This window comes from Delphinapterus leucas, chromosome 7 (genome assembly GCF_059928025.1).
Source record: "Delphinapterus leucas isolate spDelLeu-1000000601 "Yukka" chromosome 7, BTC_Dleu_Yukka2, whole genome shotgun sequence".
Taxonomy (NCBI): domain Eukaryota; kingdom Metazoa; phylum Chordata; class Mammalia; order Artiodactyla; family Monodontidae; genus Delphinapterus; species Delphinapterus leucas.
The window spans coordinates 2,908,954-2,932,774 of NC_143135.1; the positions used below are offsets into that span (position 1 = coordinate 2,908,954).

The 23,821-nt window shown below is 52.4% G+C and overlaps 1 protein-coding gene across 1 annotated transcript in view; it reads left to right on the forward strand.

Moving 5' to 3' along the window:
- The window catches only part of LOC111183624 (SH3 and multiple ankyrin repeat domains protein 2), a 276,054-nt gene that overhangs the window by 151,068 nt on the left and 101,165 nt on the right, over positions 1-23,821 (forward strand). The window contains exon 10 of the mRNA XM_089914214.1: positions 1,855-1,932. Within this exon, the coding sequence (XP_089770340.1) occupies positions 1,855-1,932 (78 nt within the window). The remainder of the gene's footprint in view (positions 1-1,854; positions 1,933-23,821) is intronic.

Below are 23,821 nucleotides of genomic sequence, written 5' to 3' on the forward strand. Positions count from 1 at the left end.
AAGTCGGAGCAGCCCAGCTGCGTGAGGCGCCGGCACCTGCGGGCACTTGATCATCCAGACGCTCTTCCCAAAGTGTAATTTGCCCGTCATAACAGCCCAGCTGCATCTATTAGGCAAGGTGTTCATATCACCACTGCTTCTATAGCCATGTGCTTCCACTTGTCTTTTTTTTTTTTGGCTGCACCATGAAGCTTACAGGATCTCAGTTCCCCGACCAGGGATTGAACCCAGGCCACGGCAGTGAAAGCCCGGAATCCTAACCACTAGGCCACCAGGGAACTCCCTTGCGCGTGTCTTTTTATCCGTGGGTATTTGTCCCCACCCTCCCCATCAGGAGTTTCAAAAGGGTTGGCCTCTCCGGGTGAATAGTAGATGCTCAATAAGTGGACAGGAATAGACTGATTTTCATTGTACAAATCCACAAGAAATGACTGTTGGCTGCCTTTTAAAAACGTTAGAAAATGTAAGTACAGAAAATAATAATAACAAAGGATTTACTCCGTCATCCCTTCTCCTTCCTGAGAAAGTAAAACGCCTTAACTGGTAACATCTTTCCAGACATATTCTTTGCTTTCTATAATACTGGCTTTAAAATGTAAGTGAAATTAAGCTATATCATTGTTCTAAGACTCACGTTTTCTACTTAGACATTCTTGGGTATTTTTCTTGTCAGTTTATATCGGTCTGCCTTCTTGTTTTTGCTACCACTGCCTCGGCAAAGGATGTTCTATAGAGAACAGTATGGAGGTTCCTTAAAAATCTAAAAATAGAACTACCATATGATCCAGCATTCCCGCTCCTGGGCATATATCCAGACAAAACTGCATTTTATTCAGAAAGATACATGCACCCCAATGTTCATAGCAGCACTATTGACCATAGCCAAGACATGGAAGCAACCTAAGTGTCCACTGACAGAGGAATGGGTAAAGAAGATGTGGTACATATATACAAGGGACTCTTAGCCATAAAAGAATGAAATGATGCCATTTGCAGCAACACGGATGGACCTAGAGATGATCGTACTAAGTGAAGTAAGTCAGACAGAGAAAGACGTATCATATCGCTTATATGTGGAATCTAAGATATGACACAAATGAACTTATTTACAAAACAGGGAGAGACTTGCAGACATAGAGAACAAACTTATGGTTACCCAAGTGGAAAGAAGAGGAGGGGAAGAAGGACAAGTTAGGAGTCTGGGATTAACATATATAGACTACTATATATAAAATATAGATAGCAAGGACTTACTGTAGAGCACAGGGAACTATATTCAATATCTCGTAATAACTTATAATGGAAAAGCATCTGAAAAAGAATATACATATATATGTATAACTGAATCACTTTGCTGTACTTCTCTGAAACATTGTAAATCAACTATACTTCAATAAAAAGTTGTTTGTTTTGGAAAAAAAAGAATGTTCCAGAATGATTCCCACTTTCCTTTATTTTAGAACATTTTTGCCATCTCCAGGTTTTCTCTTCCTTTTTTACCTTTTGTATTTTACTTGCAGCCTTTCTATTATTATGTATTTTATACGCACGTGCAAAGCTCTCTGTAGATGGTCTTAAAAAAGTGGAATCACCGGCCGTGGGATGGATGTATTTGAAATTTTTGTAGATTCTGCTGAGCTGCTCTCCAAAGTCTTTGCAGAAGTGAAGCTTCAGCTGACAGCATCCAGGGCCTGTACACCCTCCTCCTGGCCCCTCCGACGAACAAAAATGCCCTCCTGTTGACTTTGCGTTTCCGTTTCTCTGAATTCTTGTGAGATCGCCCTGTGAACAGGCTTCTCTAGAGGATGCCTGTGCCACCGCTTTACACACGGATTTCTTCTTCCTTCTCTGCAGGACAGCTGTGCACGCGTGCTGCTGTTTCGGGGTGGAAATAAAGACTTGAAGAACTACAACAGCCAGACCCCATTCCAGGTAAGCGGGGACTCATCAAACCCCCGAGACGCCGTGTCGTCGCGTTCCCACACATCCTCTGTGTGTGCTGACACGAGCTCAGCCCTTCCGTCGGGGACGGGGTCTGTGTGTGGAGCTGCGGCCCTATTTCAGTTTGCCAGTCCACACTGGCTTCCTTCCAGTTAGACCGAACAGCATCGCTAATGCAGCGATGCCTCCAGGGGGGCGATTCACGCAGGCAGCTTGGGAAAGGCAGCAGAGACGTGGATGCCGTTCACTGCAGCAGCTGTGGGGCAGTCCTGGCTTCGTGCTGATCCTGGGAATGGGGAGATCTTGGTAAGAATCTACCGGGAGGGAGCTGGCTTGCCCTCATCCGGTGCCCTCACCCGGCCTGCTATCCTCGGTGAAGGGTGAACGACCCGGTCCAGAGTGGCCGTGGGGTTACATGGTGGAGTGAGAAGCCAGGGTCCTGATTTTTTTAATTGTGGTAAAATACATATTACACAAAATGTACCATCGTAGTCATATCAATGTGTACAATTCAGTGACCTTCAGCACATGCACGATGTGGTAGCATCACTTCTGTGTAGTAAAGAACTTTTTCATCACCCCAAGGAAAACTGTACCCACCGACAGTTCCTCCCTGTTCCTCCCTCCCGCGGCCCCTAGGCAACCACTCATCCGCTCTCTCCCCTGTGGACAGGCCTCTTCTGGACATTTCGTGGGGATGGCATCGTACAATAGGTGGTCTTCTGTGTCTGGCTTCGTTCACTCAGCATTATGTTTTCAAGGTCCATCTGTGTTGTAGTGTGTATTGCTGCTTCATCCTTTTTTATGGCTAATATCCCATTTTATAAACATGGGGCTCATGGAACTTTGAGGCAGCTGGCCAGATGGTTTAGGGTGGAAAAACTTGTTTTTTTTGGCTGTAACTTTTTCAAAGTTATTGAAATGCTTTCTCATCCTGAACACAGCCCGCTCCGCTCGAACTGAACGTTGAGGTGACTGCGATTCTTTTTATTTGGAAGTAAGTTTTACATCTTATTGAGCTGAGGGAGGTCTTTCATTTAGACCTGGCTTCCACGGGCGACTTGACTAATCCTCTCCTTAGATATTACTAATACAGACGAGCTTGATGCCTTGAGAATGAACCAGTTCAATCCCCAGACCGGCTCATTAACCACTTTGCTCAGTTCATGAGAACTGACGGGCCTGGATTTTACTCTGAATCCGTGGCTTGAAGATATGTAATGGGAAACGGGTCATGGAAGTGAGTTCCTGCTGTGCTGATGCGTCTATAAAGACTACGGTTTCGCCCCAAAGCCTGTTCTCGTTCCAGTGGTGATGATGAAGGAGCCGTGGGCTCTTCCCACTTCGTGCTGGGACCCATCTGCCCTTTTGGGCTCAGCAGTGGGTTGGTGGCCTTGGTTTAAATATTTTGTTGCCATTAAATAATATCTTTCTTTGGCCCTTTTTTTTTTCTTTGAAGTCAGAACGGTGCTTAAATTGCTTAGAGAAGAGCAGCTAATGCCCTTTGATTCATGGTAAAGGCGTAGGTGATGGAAGAGGAGCCATTTCTCCCCTTCTGGGTAGAGGTTTGTAACCGCCACCTGGCGCTCCGGGGGAGTGAGTTGTGCACGGCGTCCAGGACAGAACGTCACTGTCAGTGACCTCCCTGTGAGTCCCCACTCCTGTCCCCTCACCACGGGCAGCGACCACCTAGGGGCAGGGACACCCCTTCTTCCAGGAGGCCTGGCAGGAAGCGTCGTGCACCCTCCTGGCAGCAAATTCGCACCAGCTCAGACCCAAGGCCATCTGTCTCTATTTTGCTAACGATAATCAATCAAGTGCCCCAAATGATTCAGGAAGACAATTATGCAAACACGCTTGAATAATAGGACTTTGTGCCCTGCAGACACTGTTCATGTAACGGGCGGAACCAAAGCCTGGGATGCTTGCTCTGCACGCCCAGCACGGGCTCCGACTGCGTGTGCCGGGAGCTGGTCTCCCCCTCATGTCTCCCCACCTTCTCGTGTTTTCATGGCACAAAGAGACTTAATTCAGTATTTGGAGCCTTGCCTGTCAAATGTCCCCAGCATTCACGGTCCTTCCCTCCCAGTGATGAATCAACACCATTGATTTCGGGGGGAATGATGGCCTGCCCCGCCATTTAACAGGGACCCAGTATGTCCACCTGGGAAGCTTTGATGGTATTCAGCTGCTGTTGTGGGCGTGGGCTTTTCTAAGAAACCTTGGAATATTTGACAGACTTCATGTGGCCAAGCTTTGCTTAATGATTTAATCCAAAGGCTGGAGTAGCGACAGCAGGACTCAGGGACTTGAGAGAAATGCAGACTCCCAGGCATCCGGAATCTGAAGCTTGGGCGCAGGGCTTCGGGTCCTGTGTTCTCACAAGCCCCCTAGAGACGCTGACATCCACTCAGGTTTGAGAATCAAGAGAGACAGAGGTGAATTTCCGAAGGAACAGGAGGGAGTACTCACAACGTTACTTGTGACGGTGGTGACGGTGGTGACGGTGGTGACTGAATCAGCCCGGGCCACCATCACAGAGTACCACAGGCTCGGGGGCTTAAACAACAGACATTTATTCCTCACAGTCTGGAGGCTGCAAGTCCAAGGTCAACGTGCTCGCAGATCTGGTTTCTGGTGAGGGCTCTCTTCCTGCACCTACTCATTGGTATTTCTTCTGTGCAACATGTAGAAAGATGGAGAGAGGGAGAAAGAGAGAGAGCTTTCTGGTGTTTCTTCCTCTTCTTGTAGGAACAAGAATCTCATCTGATTAGGGTCCCACCCTTATGACTTCACTTAAACTTAATTACGTTTCTAAAGGCCCTATCTACAAATATCATCACAACGGGGCTTAGAGCTTCAGCGTATGAATCCTGGGGGAGACGATTCGGTCCATAACACTGATGACGATGTTGGTGGCGTTGATGGTGGTCAGGGTCCTGATGATCATAGTGATGATGACGATCCTTCCCAGTTGCACAGAATCTTTTTCTAGAAAATATTTATTTGTTTGTTTATTTGGCTGCACTGGGTCCTAGTTGCGGCATGTGGGATCTTTTAGTTGCGGCATGCGTGTGAGATCTAGTTCCCTGACCAGGGATCGAACCCAGGCCTCCTGCATCGGGATCGTGGAGTCTTAGCCACTGGCCCACCTGGGAAGTCCCCAGTTGCACAGAATCTTAAAGCTCACAGATGCTCTTTTGTGCGTTCTCGTTTAATGTTCAACAGCCCAACAAGGTAGGCATTTTTTTGCCCAGTTTATAGGACACATGGAAGTAGAGACGTTAAGCCTAGGAGTCCTGAATCAGTTAGTGGCCGAGTCTGTGACCCCCAGGCCTTCTGACCACCGGTCCAGGGCTCTGTGGTCTGGGGTGAGGCAGGCACATCCTTCTGGCCTGTGATTCATCTTGCATCCTGAGATGGAGCACACAGCATCAGGGATTCCTTGCTTTTGGGATCGCTCAGTCCAAGGGAGCAAACCTGTCCTGGTTCTGAAGATAGAGAGAAATGGGAAGGAAGGAATTCTGCAGAGGTGGAAGGTCTAAGTGAAGGGAGAGTACAACTGGGGTGGGGAACAGAGGAACGGCCGTCTGCGGGTGGGCTGTGGTGTGCGCTGGGTTAGGCGCCGGTGCATGAAGGTGCCGTGTAGGTGTGGTTCACATCTGCAGTTGACTCAGTAAAGGAGATGAGCCTTCCAGGATGTGGTGGGGCCTCATCCCATCAGTCGGAGTCCTTGGGAGCAAAAACTGGGGTTCCCGAGAAGAAGGAATTCTGCCTCCACACTGTAACACGGAGACCCCGCCTAGGGTTCCTGCCGCCGGCCTGCCCCACTATCGCATGGGCCAATTCCTTAAAATTAATCTGTGTGTGCGTGCGTGTGTAAGTGCGTGTGTGTGTGTGTGTGTACACATCCGATGGGTCTGTCTCCCTGGAGAGCTCTGGCTGATACCCGGGAGGATTGATCTGAACCCTTCTTGCCCCCAGCAGCTCCATTCCAACGGTCCTTCGTGGTTTTGGAGGTAAGGATTCCAGCCCCTGTGTGTTTGGGGAAGCAGCTCTGCCCCGACACGTGTCACCGTTGTGTCCTCCACAGCTGCTCGTCAGATGTCCCGAAGCAGAGAGGGAGGAGAGGATGAGGAAGACAGAGAAAGGCAATGAGAGACATTCTGGAAGGTCTAACGTCCAGTTGTCATACAGGGAGGGGCGTGTGAGGACAAGATGCCGGGGGACAGAGAAGTCCTGGCCGTGGGGTCTTTTTGGTGAACATCGTGCCCGGGTACGCTGGCTGCCGCCCAGGGAACAGGGGCTCTTTGCCCCGCCGGGCACTCAGTCTTTAACACACGTCATTCCTGATGCAGGTTCCCATCGTCCCCACTGGATGGAGAGGTGGGTGGACGCCGGGGTCCGCAGCTCGAAGGGTACGGTGAGGGTTGCCCACAGCCCGGGGCCCTGAGTCCTTCCTCCACCGTCACTCTGGATGTAAAAGGAGGAGAGAGGCCAGAGCCAGGATGGAGGGGTTTTAAATTCCTTGGGTCTTAGGCAGTAAATCATGGGGCCGAGCCGGGCGTTGGCAGATGCCCATAAATCCATTTCCTGCAGTCCCTCCCTCTGTGACTGACGCTCTGATGCCCAGGAACTGGCCGAGCCATCGCATGTTCTCTGGGGGCCACTCCACTCACAGGAATGACCTTGGGTCTCTCCTGAAGTGTCAGATCCCGGCTCTTGTCCTTCAGGTCTATGAGCATCTCCCGGAGCTCTGATGGCGCTCGCTCATCCAGGGCACAGCTGGGGAGGGATGGAGATTCTCTCAGGTCACGCCTGACGTGCAATGCAGTGACGCCTTGCAAGTGACCAAGTCTCCCCGTCCTTCTCCGTGTGCTCCCAGCCGCTGCTGCTGGGTTGGAAGGCGGCCCAGAGACAAAGGCAGCCTGACACCCTGGGGGCTGTTCGTGTTCCGGATGTTGTACTTTTCCTGGGAAATCGATGGAATCCGCTCAGCAGGCACTTCGAGGCCCTGCGTCCTCCAGTTGTCTTTCTGAACTTCTTTCATCATTAGTGACTCAACAGTAAGACTTCAGCAGCATTTTGTCGAAATCCACACAGATTGTAGAGCAAGGTCAAGGTGCTGTCGTTCTCTCCTGTGACCTTATGCTTCCCCGTTGCATGTCGTGGGCAGGGTCCCAGGCCTCTCCTGCTGTGCTGCCTTCTGTGCTACAAATGGCGTGAGGTGACATCGCGAAATTGCAGTTAACACAAGACTGCATTAAAGGCACAGACACACACGCGCACACACACAGACACATGGACACACACACACAGATACACACACGTGCACACAGACACATGGACACACACAGATACACACACGCGCACACAGACACATGGACACACACAGATACACACACGCACACACACACGGATACACACATGCACGCACAGACACATGCACACACACCAACACATATGCACACACAGACACGCATGTGCACGTGCACACATGTGGACATGCACACGTGCACACACTCAGGCCCTCTGGAGGAGCGCGTCAAGCTCCGGGTTCAGAGGCCGTGACCATGCCTGTAACTCCATCCCTGCCGGGCACACCACGGCTCCTCCCCTCGTCCTCTGAGGCGGTCGCAGGGCCTCCTTCCCCCCCCTGCTCAGGTAGACCAGCACCCACGTGACCCCTGCACGCCATCCACGATGGACCCAAAGACAGATCCCAGCTTGACCTTCAGCTCACCTGGACCCGTGCACCTGGCCTCATGCCTGGGCCACGTGGATGTTCTGTGTCTGGGTGGGTGGACCAGCTGGGGGAGGAGCGGGGACTGTGGCGAGGGGGGACCAGAGCCTCACGGGCACCGCCGCCACCAAGTGAAACGGGCACGTTGTGGCAGGTGACCAGAAGAGAAAGCAGGGCTGAGTGAGGGGCCCGAGGACACAGGTGTGAGGCGGTGACACATCTGTGGAGCGGAGGCGGGGGCTGCTGTGTGGGCACAGCATTCCAGGGGGATGGGGCATGAGCAAAGGCCAGGGGTCTGGGAAGAGCGTGGCGTGTTCGGGAAGGAGGCGACCCCTGCGGCAGGCACGGGCGAGGGCTGCAGGGGCCCCCACGTGGAAGGGCAGTGTTCTGGGCTGAATAACGGCCCCAGAAGATTTAGGTCCTAATCCCCGGAACCTGCAAATGTGACCTTGTACGGCAAGGACTTCACAGAAGGGGTTAAGCATCTTGAGATGGGGGGTTACCCTGGATTATCCGGGAGGACTCGGTGTCATCACAAGGGTCCTTCTAACGGGATATGCACGAGGAGTCCACGTGAAGATGGAGGCAGAGGCTGGAGGGACACGGCCACAAGCCAAGGAGCACCTGCAGCCCCCAGAAGCTGGGAGAGGCAGGAAAGACCCTCCCCTGGAGCCCCTGGAGGGAGCACGGCCCTTCCCACACCTTGTTTATGGCCCAGTGATACTGATTTTGGACTGTGGTCTCCAGAACTGGATAAGGTTCTGCTGCTTGAAGCCGGTTGTTTGTAGTCATTTGTTCCAGTGGCCCCAGGACACTGACACAAGAGCCCACTGGTGGTTGTCAAGTTGCGAGCTCACAAGTTCCCACTGCTCAAGTCCCCGGGTGCCCTCCTGCCTGGCCCTGCACCAGGCTCACTCCTTGGTTTCCCTTCTGCCCTCTGTGAAAATTGTAACCAGCTTGGGTGCATCTCTGCTCTTTGCCACCAATGGAAGCTACTAGGAAAGCCACGGTGTGGGAGCTGGGCCATATAGCCACCCGAAGGTGACATCTGCATTGCCCGTGGTGTGTCAAGTCCCACATTGGCCTCTGTGACACGTCCCACAGGCGGGGTGGCTCAGACAGGCATTTATTACTCACGGTCCTAGAGGCCGGGGAGGCCAAGGTCAAGGTGCCAGCCCTCTGGTTCCTGGCGAGGGCTCTCTTCCTGGCTTGCAGATGGCCGCCTTCTCTCTGTGTCCTCACATGGCCTCTCCACTTTCAAGCCCCCTTCACGTGTGCTCTGTGAGAAGCAGCATTTAAACCCTCACAGGGTGGGTTAGGAAATATCAGGTTTCAGCTGAGCCCTTTCCATGAGCGACAGTAAAAAACTATTTTTTTCTGTCCAGCCAGATTCTTTTTGCTTCTTTGCGTGTGTTTCTCTGGTGCGTTTAGAAGCAGCTCGGTGGGGCAGGAGCAGGGCACCGCTGGTACCTGCCTCACGTCTTGGGATCTGCTGACCTTCCACGGGGCAGACCACATGCCACGGGCCGGGGCACCCCGCTCTCCCACATTTGTTGGTGGAATGAGCCGCAGTTTGCCACCTGCCATCCAGATGGTGGATCTCAACCCAGTGACTTTGTGGCCTGCCCAGAGTTCTTTAAAAACCAAATTCTTTGCCAACATTTAAATATCCAGAAATTTCATATAAACATTCCAATTTCCAGCTCCCGTCGAATAATTAGGAAGCGTGGGCACATGCAGGCAGCCTTTGTGTGTGTTGGCATTTGGCCAGGTTTGGGGAGCACTGCCCCTCTGGGAAGGTCGCCACTTGCCAACCTGCTGCAGTCCCTACCGCTCCTTACTGCCCGCCCGCCCCCCCCACCCACCCACCCCACCGCCTCTTCCCCTTTGTGGCCTGGCCGATCCCTCTAAGCCCTCCTGCCCGTGATCCCTGCTTAGGTCATGCGGTCGGGGAAGCCATTCATTTTTAAGTAGCTTCTTTAAAAAGTTCTTCTTATTTGGGATTCAGATTCTGTGTTCCCATAGAAACAGGGAAGAGGAAGTCGTGTTTCTAGATTCGGGCATAGGAACCTGGGAAACCCGTGTTTTGGCTGATCTACTGTGCTGATCTATGATGAAGAAGAATCGGGTTTCAAGTTCATTATTCCAGCCAGTACACACAGAGTTCCTGGTTAGAGCCACGCTCCCTTCTAGGTGCTGGGAAATGCATCAATGAACAGCGACGCCCCTGCTCTCACGGAGTGTGCATTAGTCAGACTTATGGTGAACAATTAAACAGATATACAGGGAATGCGTCAGGGCTGCTAACTTACTTGAAGAGAAGCAGAGTGAGCGGGTAGAGACACAGGGGTGTCTCTCTACCAGGCTGTATCATGATGGGAGCCTTGCACGACCTCTGATGTTTGAGCAGACACCAGGAACGAGGGAGGGAGTGGGCCATGCTGATATCTGGGGGACGGGAACTGGCATGTGCAAAGGCCCTGGGGTCAGAGCATGCCTGGCCTGTTTGAGGAGCAGCAAGGAGGCCAGCCAGTGGGGGAGCGGGCAAGTGGAGGCCAGAGAGGCCCCCGTGACTCGGAAGGACTTTGGGCTTTACTCTGAGCAAGACGTGTAGCACCCACAGGACAGAAGAAAACTCTAAAATGGGAATCAACCCATCCCATCCGACAGCCCGCCGTGGTCCCATATGAAAAGCAGGGCTGATTTTTACCCTTTGAATGACATGAGTGAGGGGTGCCCCATGAACTGAACCAGCCAGGGGTCAGGACAGGGAGATTTTCCTAATTAATTGGTTGGTTGATTGATTGTGCAACATCGGGGGAGGGGTGGCAAGGTGGAGAGCAAGACTGTGACGGATGTGTCTCGAGGTCAGAATCATGAGGGCCCCGGGGGGCCCTGGGTAGGCGCCTGGTCAGGGGCAGGGGTTGAGTCATCAGAGGTCTTCCCCGGAACCCCTGCACCGCAGCTGAGGTGGGAAACCCAGGTTTCACGAGTTTAAAGTTACGCAGTCTGTCCCCCTAAACAGAGCACTGTGCGGCCAGCCTTGAGATGCCCCCCCCACCCTCCCGTCCCCGGGCACGTGGGCAGGGCTGGGCCGGGGCCCAGGGAGGTCAGCTGGTAGGTGCTGCTGTCCACGAGCTGAGAAAAGCACGCCCAGTCCCCAGGTAACGTGTGAAGCTCAGGAGGCATGTGGGCACCTGACCCTATTATGTAAAAATGAAGGCGAGACGGTCACCGGTCCACAGCACCAGGATGGGAAGAAAATAGAGGCGAAGAGCATTAGGGAAACTGCCCCGCCTGCCATCAGTGCACAGAGCGAGGAGCCGGCCCGACCTCGGGTCAGGACCCCGGAGACTCTGGGTGTTGGAAGCAAGGCTCCTCTGTGTTGGGGATTGCAGGTAAGGCTGGAAACGGGTGTGTTGGTTGAACCTACTAGGCCCGTATGACCAGGCTCATGGGGACCTCGCTGACCTCACAGCTTCCAACTCACTCCCTTTGCCCTAGACACCCTGACCCCTGCTGTTCCTCAAGCACGCCAGACACACGCTTGCCCCAGGGCCTTTGCACCTGCTGTCACCTCTGTGAGTAGAACCCCTCCGCCGAGTATCCTGTGCTTCATTCCCCCCCATGAAAGCCCCCGGGGGCGTCCTCCCACTGGCAAGAGCAACCTACCACATCCAGAGCTTCCATTCTGAATGCAAACGCTTCAAATCGAAAATAGGAACAGACAGCTGAGAATCACCAGCCTTAAGGGAAAACTGCCAACATGAAAGGCAGACACCAAACAAGCAGAAATAAAGATGGTGGGTAGAAACTGAGAAACTTAGAGAACGGAAGGGGACTTCAAAAATATATACCCCAGGGGGCTTTCCTGGTGGCACAGTGGTTGAGAGTCCGCCTGCCAATGCAGGGGACATGGGTTCGTGCCCCGGTCCGGGAGGATCCCACGTGCCCCGGAGCGGCTGGGCCCGTGAGCCATGGCCAAGGCCATAACAGTGAGAGGCCCGCGTACCACAAAAACAAACAGACAAAAAAACAAAACAACAACAACAACAAAAATATATATATATATACCCCAGGGACTTCTCTGGTGGTCCAGTGGGTAGGACTCTATGTTCCCAATGCAGGGGGCCCAGGTTCAATCCCTGGTTGGGGAACTAGATCCCACATGCATGCCACAAGTAAGAAGTCTGCATGCCACAACTAAGAGCCCACATGCCGTAACTAAAGATCCCACATGCCACAACGAAGACCCGGCATAGCCAAAATAAATAAATAAATTAAATGTTTAAAAAATATATATATGTGTATGTACCCCATCTCCTCAGTGTGATAAGAGAGGATAAAGCATTTGTGAAGTGAGGGTTGAAGGGGCTCATAATAAATAATAATGGCAGCTAAGCTATGAGCGCAGCCTTGCTGAAGAGGACCGGAGATGGACGGGAGAACTGAGACGTAAGGTAATCCAGGAGTTGGGAGAGGGTTTGACACCTGAATGACGGACTTTCCAGGGAGAGCAGAAGAAATCAGCAAAGACATCATTCAAGACAACGCCACTGAACAGAAGGACACGAGATTCCCAGTTGGAAAAAGGCCCCTGAGGTTCCAGTATCAAATGTGGGCAAGTGTCCACAGCAAGGACAGGGCCCGTGAGAGCCCAGAACTTCAGAACTAAAAATAAAAATGCGATCCTTAAATTTCAAAAAGGGAAAAGCCATTTCCACATGGAGGATCGGGAGTCAGACATTTCAGCAACAGCGTTGAAAGCTCATGGACCATGAATTTCATCCTCCAGGGCAGACATCACCTGGAAACGAAGGCAGCGGAGAGATGGCCTGACGTGCTTGCAGCTGGAGAGGAGGCCTCTGTCAGAACCTGGTGATCCATTAATTATGGGTCAGTAGAAGAGCAGAGTTTTAAAGGTGGCTGTTATTCACTCAAGGGAGAGAGACCCATACTTGGCTGCGGGAAAGATGGAGCTAGCCATCCTAATGTAGACACGGGGTGATGATTAACCAAAGCAGGGGACACACCTGTACTGGGCTGTATGGTGGATGAGCTGAGCTCTCGTCTTCCACAGCAGGATGTTGATAACTAATATTTAAATGGAAAGAAATCAAGACAGCACCAGGAGTGTGCTGTTTAGAAGTAGGCAGCAAAGGACTGAGAAAGCAAGCAAGTGTGAACATGGTCTGGGGCGTGTGTGTGTAGGCAGTAGGGGTGTGGACAACCGTGTAGAAGGATTTGACTTTTCAGACCATGCATCCTGATGTGTGGCACCTATAGAGGCAAAAATTTGATTTCATTTTTTTAAAGGCAGCCTTTCCTGTTCCCCCTTTCCCCTTACCATGAGCTCACCTTTGCCCGGTGAACTCCTATGCACCCGTCAAAACCAAAGCCCTCTCTCTGCAGGCTGCTCTCCTGCAGCCTTGGGCTGTCCGGGTGGTGCTTTCCTTTTGGTGCCCGCGTTACTTGACACGCACCTGTAACGTAATGTATCAGCACGGACGGCTTCTGCATCAGACACCCAGCTACACTGTAAAGTTCTTGGAGGAGAGGATGCCCCGTCTCTCCCACCTTTGAAGTCCGAGTGCCCAGCGGAAGATGATGAACACGTCTAACTGGAGATGGAATGCGCTGTGACTGGGCAGCTGTCCTTGGTCACCTGTCAGGTAATCTTTGTAATTCCTCACACTGGCCACTAGGTGGCAGCGTTAACTTGGGTCGGCTCGGTCCAGGTGTGCAGGTGGGGCAGCCAGGGTGCTGCCGATCTTTTTTTGTAATTGGGGTGTAGTTGATTTACAGTGTTGTGCTGGTTTCAGGTGTACAGCAAAGTGATTCAGTTGTACGTACACATATATCCACTCTTCTTTAGATTCTTTTTCCCATCTAGGTCATTACAGAGTATTGAGTAGAGCTCCCTGTGCTATGCAGTAGGTCCTTATTAGTTATCTATTTTATATATAGTAGTGTGCATATGTCAATCTCGATCTCCTAATTTATCCCTGACCCACTTACCCCCTTGTAACCGGAAGTTTCTTTTCTACATCCATAGCTCTATTTCTGTTTTGTAGATAAGTTCATTTGTACCCTTTTTAAATTTATTTTTTTAATTTATTTATTTTTGGCTGTGTTGGGTCTTCGTTTCTGTGCGAGGGCTTTCTCTAGTTGTGGCGAGCGGGGGCCACTCTTCATCGCGGTGCGCGGGCGTCTCACCGTCACGGCCTCTCTTGTTGCAGAGCACAGGCTCCAGACGCGCAGGCTCAGTAGTTGTGGCCCACGGGCTTAGTTGCTCTGCGGCATGTGGGATCTTCCTGGACCAGGGCTCGAACCCGTGTCCCCTGCATCGGCAGGCAGATTCTCAACCACTGCGCCACCAGGGAAGCCCTGTACCCTTTTTTAGATTCCATATAAGTGATATCGTATTATATTTCTCTTTCTCTGACTTACTTCACTCAGTATGACAACCTCTAGGTCCATCCATGTTGCTGCAAATGGCATTAGTTCATTCTTTTTTATGGCTGAGTAATATTCCATTGTCTATGTGCACCACGTCTTCTTTATCCGTCCCTCTGTTGATGGACATTTAGGCTGCTTCCACATCATGGCTGTTGTCAGTAGAGCTGCAGTGAACATTGGGGTACAGGATGCTGAAGACTGATGTTTACTATTTCTATCCTGAAGAAACACGTCCTGAATGTCAGTTCTGGAATTGTTCATCAATTTGAAGTGAAGTAGAAATGACCCTGTATCAGTCAGCTCCGGCTGCCGTAAAAGAAGATCACAGATGGGGCAGCTTAAAGAACAACATTTATTTCTCACAGTTCTGGAGGCTGGAAGTCTGAGATCAAGGTGCCACCCCCTCTGGTGCCTGGTGAGGGCTCTCTTCCTGCCTTGCAGATGGCTGCCTTCTCACTGTGTCCTGGAGAGAGAGATCGCTGGTGTCCCTTCTTATAAGGGCACTGATCCCATCGTGACCTCCTCCAACCCCCTCCTCCTCCCAAAGGCCCCACCTCCAAATACATTCCACTGGGCGTTAGGGCCCCAACACAGGAATTTGGGAGTGGGGAGGACACATGCAGTCCTTAAACCCAAACCGCAAGACCAGGAGACGTTTTGGGCCAAGTTTTTCTCAGTTTGCTCTAATGCTTCTGTTATCTGTAGTTTCACATTTGACTTTGAATGGTACCCTGCTGTCCCTCTGCAGACGTAATTCTGGGAGCAGTCATGCGTACACGTGTGTATCAGGTTAGAAAACTACCCAGTTCATCAGAAAATGCCCCTGCAGCTTTCTAGAAAGAGGGAGGAGGGTGGAGAGACTGGCATTTACTGAGTGTCCACTGTGGACCATGCAGGGGGATTTTATTGGGAGAATGTGGTCTTCAGATGCCCTGCACGTTTAAATATCTTGAACCCCTTTTACAGATGAGTTAGTAAAGGCAGAATTGAAATTTGGGGCTGTCGGACTCCAAACTTACGTCCCGTCTCTAATCGGCCCATCTGTCTCCTGGGATTCAAGCTGATGACCCCCTGTTAATCTTGGCCTCCCTGCCCAGAATGAATGCAGCCTCTGCTGTTCCCACAGGTGAACTTGCAGGTTGGCTAATGAGTGAGGGGCCCCCCAGGACCCCCGCTCGGTACTTGTTGGTTCAAGTTGGTGTTTCTCCCCTTTCTTTCCTAATCGCCGTCCCGCCCCCCGTGGCATTTCTGTACCGCAGATACACTGTGAATCCTTTCTAGGCGCTGTCCCTATGGCTGCGCTTTATGCATGAAAAGAGGAAAATATCTTTGTCCCCCTGAGAACCGATCTTCATCTCCTTTCAGAATGGCTTAAGGCATCTGAGCTTTCTGTTTGGGGGAAAATGCCAGTTTTTGTATATAATTAAGTCACTTCTGTTGGGGATCGTCAGAAAGGAAAAGGACAATAGGGGAAGGGCAGAAATATAGGAGCTCCCCGGGGCTGCAAGAAACTGACAATAACTGGGTGGCTTATAACAGCACAAGTGTATCTTCTCACAGTCTGGAGGCCAGAACTTTGAAATCAAGGTGTCAGCAGGGCCGCGTTCCCTCCAAAGGCTCTAGGGGAGGGTCCCTCCTGCCTATTCCAGATCCTGGGGTCTCCGGGGTCCCTGGGCTTGTGGCTGCAACCCTCCCGTCTCTACCTCTTCTTCATGTGGCCTCTCCTGCTCATCTGTATTCAAATCCCCCTCTGCCTCCCTCTTATAAGGACACCTGTGATGACACTTAGGGGGCCCCCAGATAATCCCGGCTTATCCCATGTCCCCATCTCAAGATCCTTAACTTTATTACACCTGCAGACGCCCCTTTTTGCCATGTAATCTCTGGTCAGGTTCCAGAGATTTGGACCTGATGTCTTTGGGGGGCCATTAATCTGCCCACACGAGAGCGAAAGAGTAACCAAGCAGAGGAGAGGGCTCTGGATGGGACGAGGGCAGAGGGACCCCCGCCTTAGAGCTGCATTTCCAGACCTGGTGGGGGAGGGGGCAGAGGCACGAGAACTTCTGCAGGTCCAGGTGGACCAGGGAGGCCAGAGTGACCGAAACCCAAAGGCCTTGAGCCGTGCATGAAACCCCGGGCACAGGGCAGGGCCGATGGCAGGCTTGGTGCCCATCACCGGGGTGACCACAGCAGCGCAGCAGACGCTGAGAAGCTCCCAGCGAGACCTGCAGCCAGGGATGGGAGGTGGCAAGGAGCTGCCTGGGGCCACCATCTTGACGCCCCTGGGACGCATCGGTATGCCTCCCCCGTTCTGTAGATCCCTCCTGCCCCCACCCCATCCCGACCATTACCCCCTCAGCCCTGAACCCTGTTCGCACCTCCCGATTCCACCGGACTCTCACCGGCTCCCGGCCCCCGGTGACGGTCCAAGGGGCGGAGTCCATTCCTGCACCTCCCAGCTGCGATGCCGCCTCCCTTGATTCGCATCTCCCCCGCTTCCCTCTTGCGCTGCCTGACTCTGACCTCTGGGACTTTGCAGATGCTATTCCTTCTGCCTGGAACTCGCCTCCCTCCCCGCACTGCTCAGCCGGCTAGGTTAGGGCTAGGGCCCTCAGGGAAGCTCCAGCCCTTCCCGGAAGTGGGGTGTGATGCCCCAGCAGCACCCCTCAGCTGCATCGTCATTGCCTCTGGGGTCTTCGTCTGTCTCCCCCACAGGTGGCGTGTTTCCACGGGGCAGAACCTCATCTCGCTCCCCGTGGGTCCTCGGATGACCCTCCATGGGTGGCCAGTAAATGCCTGCTTATAGGTTGAATTTCAGTGAACAGAACTGTACCTACGTGGATTTTTATAAGTGCTGCAGTGGCCTCCAGCCCTTTAAGCCTTGTGATGCGTTTACCCCTTGGGTTAACGTGAGTGTCCGTTTTGAGGGACTTGCCCTTCCTCGTTGGGGAGGGAACCCTGTGTTCCAACAAGATCCCAGAGCTTTAGCTCGATTGGTGACATTCATGAAGGCTGCCTGCCTTCCCCGCTCAGTGTCACCCACTCCTCTGACCGTCCCTTCCAGGCACAGGGGTTAAAGGTGTGCCTGGGACCGCCCCCCAGTGATGCTGGTCTCCTGAAAATGTTCTGGGATTCTGTTGTCACTCTCCTGTCTCCCTGCAGCTGTGGCCTTGCCCGGTCCTCAGACGATTGGCTGATTCAGAGTCAGTTAGATTTTGTCCCCTAGAAAATTAGGATGAGGGGAGAGAGGGCGGGGTTATAAAGACCCCCTGGCAACCCAGAGCCTGGGGAAGCAGAGGGAGAGTGGGGTGGGACACAGCGAATGGAGGAAGACGGGGAGGAGACAATGTGGATTGAGAGAGAGTGAGACAGACAGACACACAGACTCCTGCACACCCATGCACACCCGTGCACACCCATGCACACCCGTGCACACCCACACACACGCAGATGAAGAGGTCAAACAACCTGCACTAGGTTTTCATGAGATTCCCCCAAACTACCTTTTTCGTCGAGCCAACCAGTGGGTTTGCGTTCCTCAGATATAAGCAGTTCCCAGGTTGAACAGGGACGGCGCCGGGTCGGACCCAGATGTTCTTCCTCTGAGTCCCACCGCTGTTCCACCACGTCTGCCCGCCTCACGGTTCACACGTCTTTCCCACGGCTATCCTTTGAGCCCCACCAAGTGCCAGGCTCTGGGGGCACTCGACGGGCACGTGGTCACCTTGGGTGAGAGGTAAATGCCAGGTGCACAGAGAAGGGAACAGACGGAGGCTAAAGGACGGGTCACCGTCACCCCCGAAGGCAGCACCAAGCCCGTGTGGCCACAGGAAGCCCTTTTCCAGAGTGTGTGTGGCGCGTGGGCCGTCCACGAAGGTAGGGCTGACCCTGCCCCCCCGGGCCTTTGGGAGGCTTAGGGTCAGGGAGACACCAAGGGGGTGACGATGACGCAGCCACCTGCTTCAATCCGCGGCTCTGCTGGGGAGGGTCTCATTCAGGCCTGGGGCCTCCAAGCTGGGTTCTCAGCACGGCCCAGTGACAGATTTCGGGGAAGGGCTCTGGCGTTCCTGTCTGCTTCTGGGTTTTGGACATTTCCCTGACTGCCACGTGGCTTCGGGACTTTTAGAAGATCTCTATGCGCTCCCTCACCTCGAGAGACACTTTCTTCCACCCCCTCTCAGTTTTGAAAGCATCTGGGCATCTGCTGTTGTTTGTTTATAACACTTCCTCCAGACGTAAGCAATACTGATCCTATTACTTTATTAAAAACCCAGAGTCCCCCTGCCCTGCATCTTAGCTTGTCCAGGGCTGGCACGTCCCGTTCTGATGCCAGGTGGAAGAGCGGGGTTTGGGCAGGACAGAGGTGCCTGTGTAATGCTACAGATCTCAGGCTTGCAACTTAAAAGCTGCAGCTAGCGGCGACATTTCAGGAAAGGTCACGCCGATCAACAAACCCCAGGGAGGGAAAGGGACACGGACGAGTGAATTCCAACATGGATTGTTGTTTCTCCCAGGAAATTCGGTGTTAACTGAATCATGCCAGGGACTGACAATGGGTACCAGTGAAATTTACCCTCCCTTTGGTGTATTCGGGGATTTTCACTTCCTCTTAATCTCTGGCCCTTAGGGCTGTCAGCAATGGGGGTGAGCAGCTGGGCCCGGGGAGTTGGGGGTGGGTAAGACACAGGTCCCCCCAGAGCTCACCTGGCCAGCACCAGCTCCCGTCGGTGGAGAACTGTTTTGCTTATGCTTCTAGGTGCTGACGTGGTCATCAGAAACCAAAAGGATTGCCAACAAAATGGACAAATAAGTAGCCCAGACAAACGGGGGGGGGGGTCTCGCTTCTTTTGCCTTGTTGCTTTGAAGGTATTTATAAGTTCTCAAGTTGGTTTTAGCACTGGGATTCTTCCCCCATCGCTTTTGAACGTTTTGGGAATAGGCTCTAGAGAGCTGGCATTTAAGGGAAGGATATTTATTCAAGAGAGAGGAGGCCCAGGCAGCTGTGACAGTGATAAGGCCAAATGGATGTCGATTCCTCTGGGACTTCAGCCTCGGGACCCAGGAGTGGTACCCACCGTGGGGTTTGGCCTGTGCAGCTGGAGTGGGGATGCAGGCCCACGTTGGTCCCTGTTGCACGTAAACCCCAAGCTGCCTGTGGTGGAGGCCTCCAAACCCATGCTTTATCAGAAGCAATTCACAGTGCAGGGTCCAGCCTAAAATGCCTGTTAGCCTCACAAAGAAGAAACTTGGTATAAAGATTCGTCCTGCTTTTCAGAACTTGGAGTTTTAAAAGCATCATCAAGCCGCCTTCTCGCACACGGCTTTCTTGTCTTAGCAAAGCATCTTCTGGGCAGAGTTTGTGTTTTGTTCATCTCTTAATTAAAGCCAAGGGCCCAGCTCAGGATCCAGCACAGAGTAGGGGTGCTTGTTGATTGAACCAATGAATAAAAAATAAGTTAGCATACCAGGTTTGGAGAAGACCTCATGCCCAGACAGAATAGAATTGGTTGCACCTTTAGATTTTAGGGTGTTAGGAAGGCGGGCATGACCCACAGTGACCTCCTGAGTTGGATTCGGGACAGCTCAGCTGCGAGCCCACAGGTCCCAGCTAACCACGTCATCAGGAGTAGTTACTAACTTAAGACTGTTTCTCTATCTGTGAAATGGGACTAGTAAACACAGCCACTTGACTGTGGACAGTACGTGGGATAAATGGAATAGGGCAGCTAACACAGGTCCATACTCCAGCTCCATCACTTTGGTTTATATCCTGGTCCCTGGCAAGATGCAAGCAGCTCAAGACAGGAAAGTTCTAGAAGTAAGTCCAGTGGTTGACGTGACTGGCCTTGGTTAGTCGGGCCAGCTCGTCTGCTTGGCAGCGTCTCATCTCGGACCTCAAGTGGCTCGTCTGTTAAGCGGCGACGGTTCTGCCCATCCTGGGGAGCCCTTGTGTCCACTGCAGATCATTTACCCGTCAGCGCCTAGGATGAGTCACTGTAGTGACCGTCCTGGCTGGTGGCTGAGGGAAGACGTCTTGGCTCGTACGAGACCACCATGGTGCTCAGCTCCGGGGGGCCCTCGGTGCCCACCTCTGCCAAGCAGACTCCCTGAAGATATGGTGTGTGTCCTGGGTGGGATGCCCCACTTCCTCCTGGTGGGGCCACCCCTTTGCCTGGTTGTGTACTCTGTGTGGGTTCCTGGCTCCCTGACTGTGATGTGATCGTCCAGGCTTGTTCATAATTGAGCAAAAATTACTGAAAACCTTGTGAGTGTCTGTGGGTCCAGGAAAGGGACATCCCGCAGTGCCAGCTCCCTGCTGTCCCCGAGCCGGACTCCGTCAGGGGGAATCCCTGCTACCTTCTGAGTTATGTGCCTGGTCTCCTCTGTCCTGAGGGGCTCCCTTCTCACGCTGAATCATTACCATCAGTGCTTTTCGATGTAGCCTCTTTTCTGTTGTCGAGTACATGAAATAGTGAGCATCGTGCAGGCAGAGGGGTCTTGTATCTAATGAAGCACCGTCGTCACAGTGGCCGTAGACACTGGGAGTTGCGGCGGGAAGGGGCGGATGTTTGAGGGTAACTTGGCCTGGGGCCCATCCAACATCTGAAAGCTGAGTGAGTAACAGCTCGGAAGCAAGAAGGCAGGTCGGGAAGGGCGGCTTTTCAGACTGGGGGCCGCGTGTTTGGAGGTCCCACGGCACGAAGATGCCGGCTGTGCGGGGCGGGGGATGAGAAAGGGGGAGGGGAGGCTGGCCCGATGCGGGGCCGTGTTCCCTGCGGCACTGAGGGCCATGGGTGGATTCTGGGTTTGCGATAAGTGGTGAACACCTGGTTTTCATGCACTGTATTTTTGTTCTTGTTTTTTTAAGGGCTTCAAAGCCTTGGCTTTTTATTTGTTTATTTATTTTTGGCTGTGTTGGGTCTTCATTTCTGTGCGAGGGCTTTCTCTAGTTGTGGCAAGCGGGGGCCACTCTTCATCGCGGTGCGCCGGCCTCTCACTATCGCGGCCTCTCTTGTTGCGGAGCACAGGCTCCAGACGCGCAGGCTCAGTAGTTGTGGTTCGCGGGCTCTAGAGCGCAGGCTCAGTAATTGTGGCTCACGGGCCTAGTTGCTCCGCGGCATGTGGGATCTTCCCAGACCAGGGCTCGAACCCGTGTCCCCTGCATTAGCAGGCAGATTCTCAACCACTGCGCCACCAGGGAAGCCCTTTGTTGTTGTTTTGTTTGCTTTTTGAAAATTACGGTAAAACACACGCATCCAATGTTGCTAGATCTTCCCGCTTTTCAAGGGAATTTAGAAATTCAGATTCTTTTCAATTGTGGTAAAATATACATAATGTAGAAATTACCACCTTAACCATCTTTAAGCACACAGTTCGGTGGCGTTAAGTACATTTACAGTGTCGTCCAACCATCCCCACCATCCATCCCCAGAACTTCTTCATCTTCAGAAACGGAAGCTCTGTCCCCATCAAACACCCACTCACCTCCCCGCTCCCAGCCCCAGGCACCCACCCTCCTACTCTCTCTCTTTGAACTTGATACCTCTAGGGACCTCATATGAGTGGAATCAGACAGGATTTGTCCTTTTGTGTCTCTCTTATTTAACTTAGCATCATGTCCTCAAGGTTCATCCATGTTGTAGCGAGTGTCAGAATGTCCTTCCTTTTTAAGGCTGAGTAATACTCTCTTGTATGAATGGAGCACATTTTGTTTATCCGTCATCCATCCTGCACACCTGGGTTGCTTCCAGCCTTTCGCTATTATGAATAATGCTGCTATGAACATAGGTGTACAAATGCTTCTTCAAGTCCCTGCTTTCACTTCTTTGGGATAAATACCCAGAAGTGGGAGTGCGGTGTCATGTGGTAATTTTATGTTTAATTTTTTTGAGAAACCTCCGTACTCTTTTCCACAGCAGCTACACCGCTTTACATTCCCACCAACAGGGCACAAGGGTCCAATTTCGCCACATTCTCCCCAGTACTGGTGGTTTTCAGTTTTGTTTATATAGTAGCCATCCTGATGGGTGTGAGGTGCTGTGCTATGTGATTTTAGTAGTTCTGTTTCTGTGGCAACCACCAGAACAAGACTGCAAGGAGGCCACAAGGCTGAGCAGGGCGGTGGTTAGGAGACCCCACCCACCCCTCCAGGTGGTGGACCCCGTGTGGGGTCTTTGAGTCCTGGTTACCTCTCAGCTGCCTCTGTACTAACAGAAGGCCCGACAGCTGTGAGAGGAGAGGATGCCTGCTCACACCCTGGGGCGCTGTGGCCCAGCAGCTGAGCGGGAAAAGTGGAAAACAGAGCTGTTTTCCTGGGAATCGGCCTGAAGTTAGTGACATGGGTGCCCCCTGCTCTCTGGCCAGTTTTTTTGCACCTGCTGCCCCCTGGCCGGGACACCACAGTCATGGGGCCGATCAGAACCTCGTTGCTTCTGCTGCCAATTGGGTTTGAGATCCCTTATTCATCCTGTTCCTGGGTGTCTAAGCTGAGACCCCGCCTTGTATAGGCTGGGGTTCAAGATGAAAACTGGTGCACCTGGAAATTAATATTTCCCGTGCCTCTTGTCAGAGACAATGACTTTGTTTCCTCAAAGTGACTTTGCTTTTGTGGCTGAGGTTTCCATCGCCAAGGCAGAACCAGCCCTTTTGTCTAGAACCAGATGTCCCCCAAATGTTTGCTTTTCTTCCAACATCACGGTTTCAGCTGGAAAAAGCCGTTTCCAATGGAAGCTACGGTGTCATAGAGATTATGGTAATTCTAAGAAGTTTTGCGGGGGCCTATGGAAATGGGTAATAAATACTGCACGTAGAGACTCCGAGTTTTCTAAAAAAACAATATTTGTTATGCTAATTTTGAATCACCAGGGTTTCTGCCGATTTGAAAATGGATGATGTGTTTCGTTCTTTTTTAAAAATGTTAGGAGGAGGATTTTGACTTTGGAAAAATAATCAGGGTGGTAGAGAGTGTGGGTCTGTGCAAAGAGGCCCATCAGACAGGCAGTGGCTTCAGCCCACCAGGGACTCGGGAGGTGGTTAGACGTTAGCACCGGCTCCCAGGCCAGCAGTGACCTTTAACGCAGAACCTTCTCAGGATACTTTCTCTTCTAACTTTGAAAGGGGTCGGTGAGGTCTTAAAGATGCCCTGGAAAGGAGCTTCCCTGGTGGCGCAGTGGTTGAGAGCCCGCCTGCCGATGCAGGGGACACGGGTTCGTGCCCCGGTCCAGGAGGATCCCGCATGCCGTGGAGTGGCTGGGTCCGTGAGCCATGGCCGCTGGGCCTGCGCGTCAGGAGCCTGTGCTCCGCAACGGGAGAGGCCACAGCAGTGAGGGGACCGCGTACCGCAAAAAAAAAAAAAAAAGATGCCCTGGAAAACACTGACCCTGGCGGTTCGTTGACAGTGTCCCCACCTGTAAAACACACCTGAAGCCAGAGGACCGTTCAGCATCTTCACTTGCCCTTGACTCCACCTGCTGCAGCCGAGTCAGCAGCTTTATTGAGGTATAATTCACATGCCGTACAACTCACCCACTGACTGTGTGTAATTCAGTGGTTTTCAGTACATTCACAGAGGCCCGCAGCCATCGTCACCACAGTCAGTGTTAGCACACTTTCCACACCTGAGAAAGAAGCCTCTCCCTGTCATTCCCCTAACCGCACCTCCCCCCAGGCCCTGGCCAC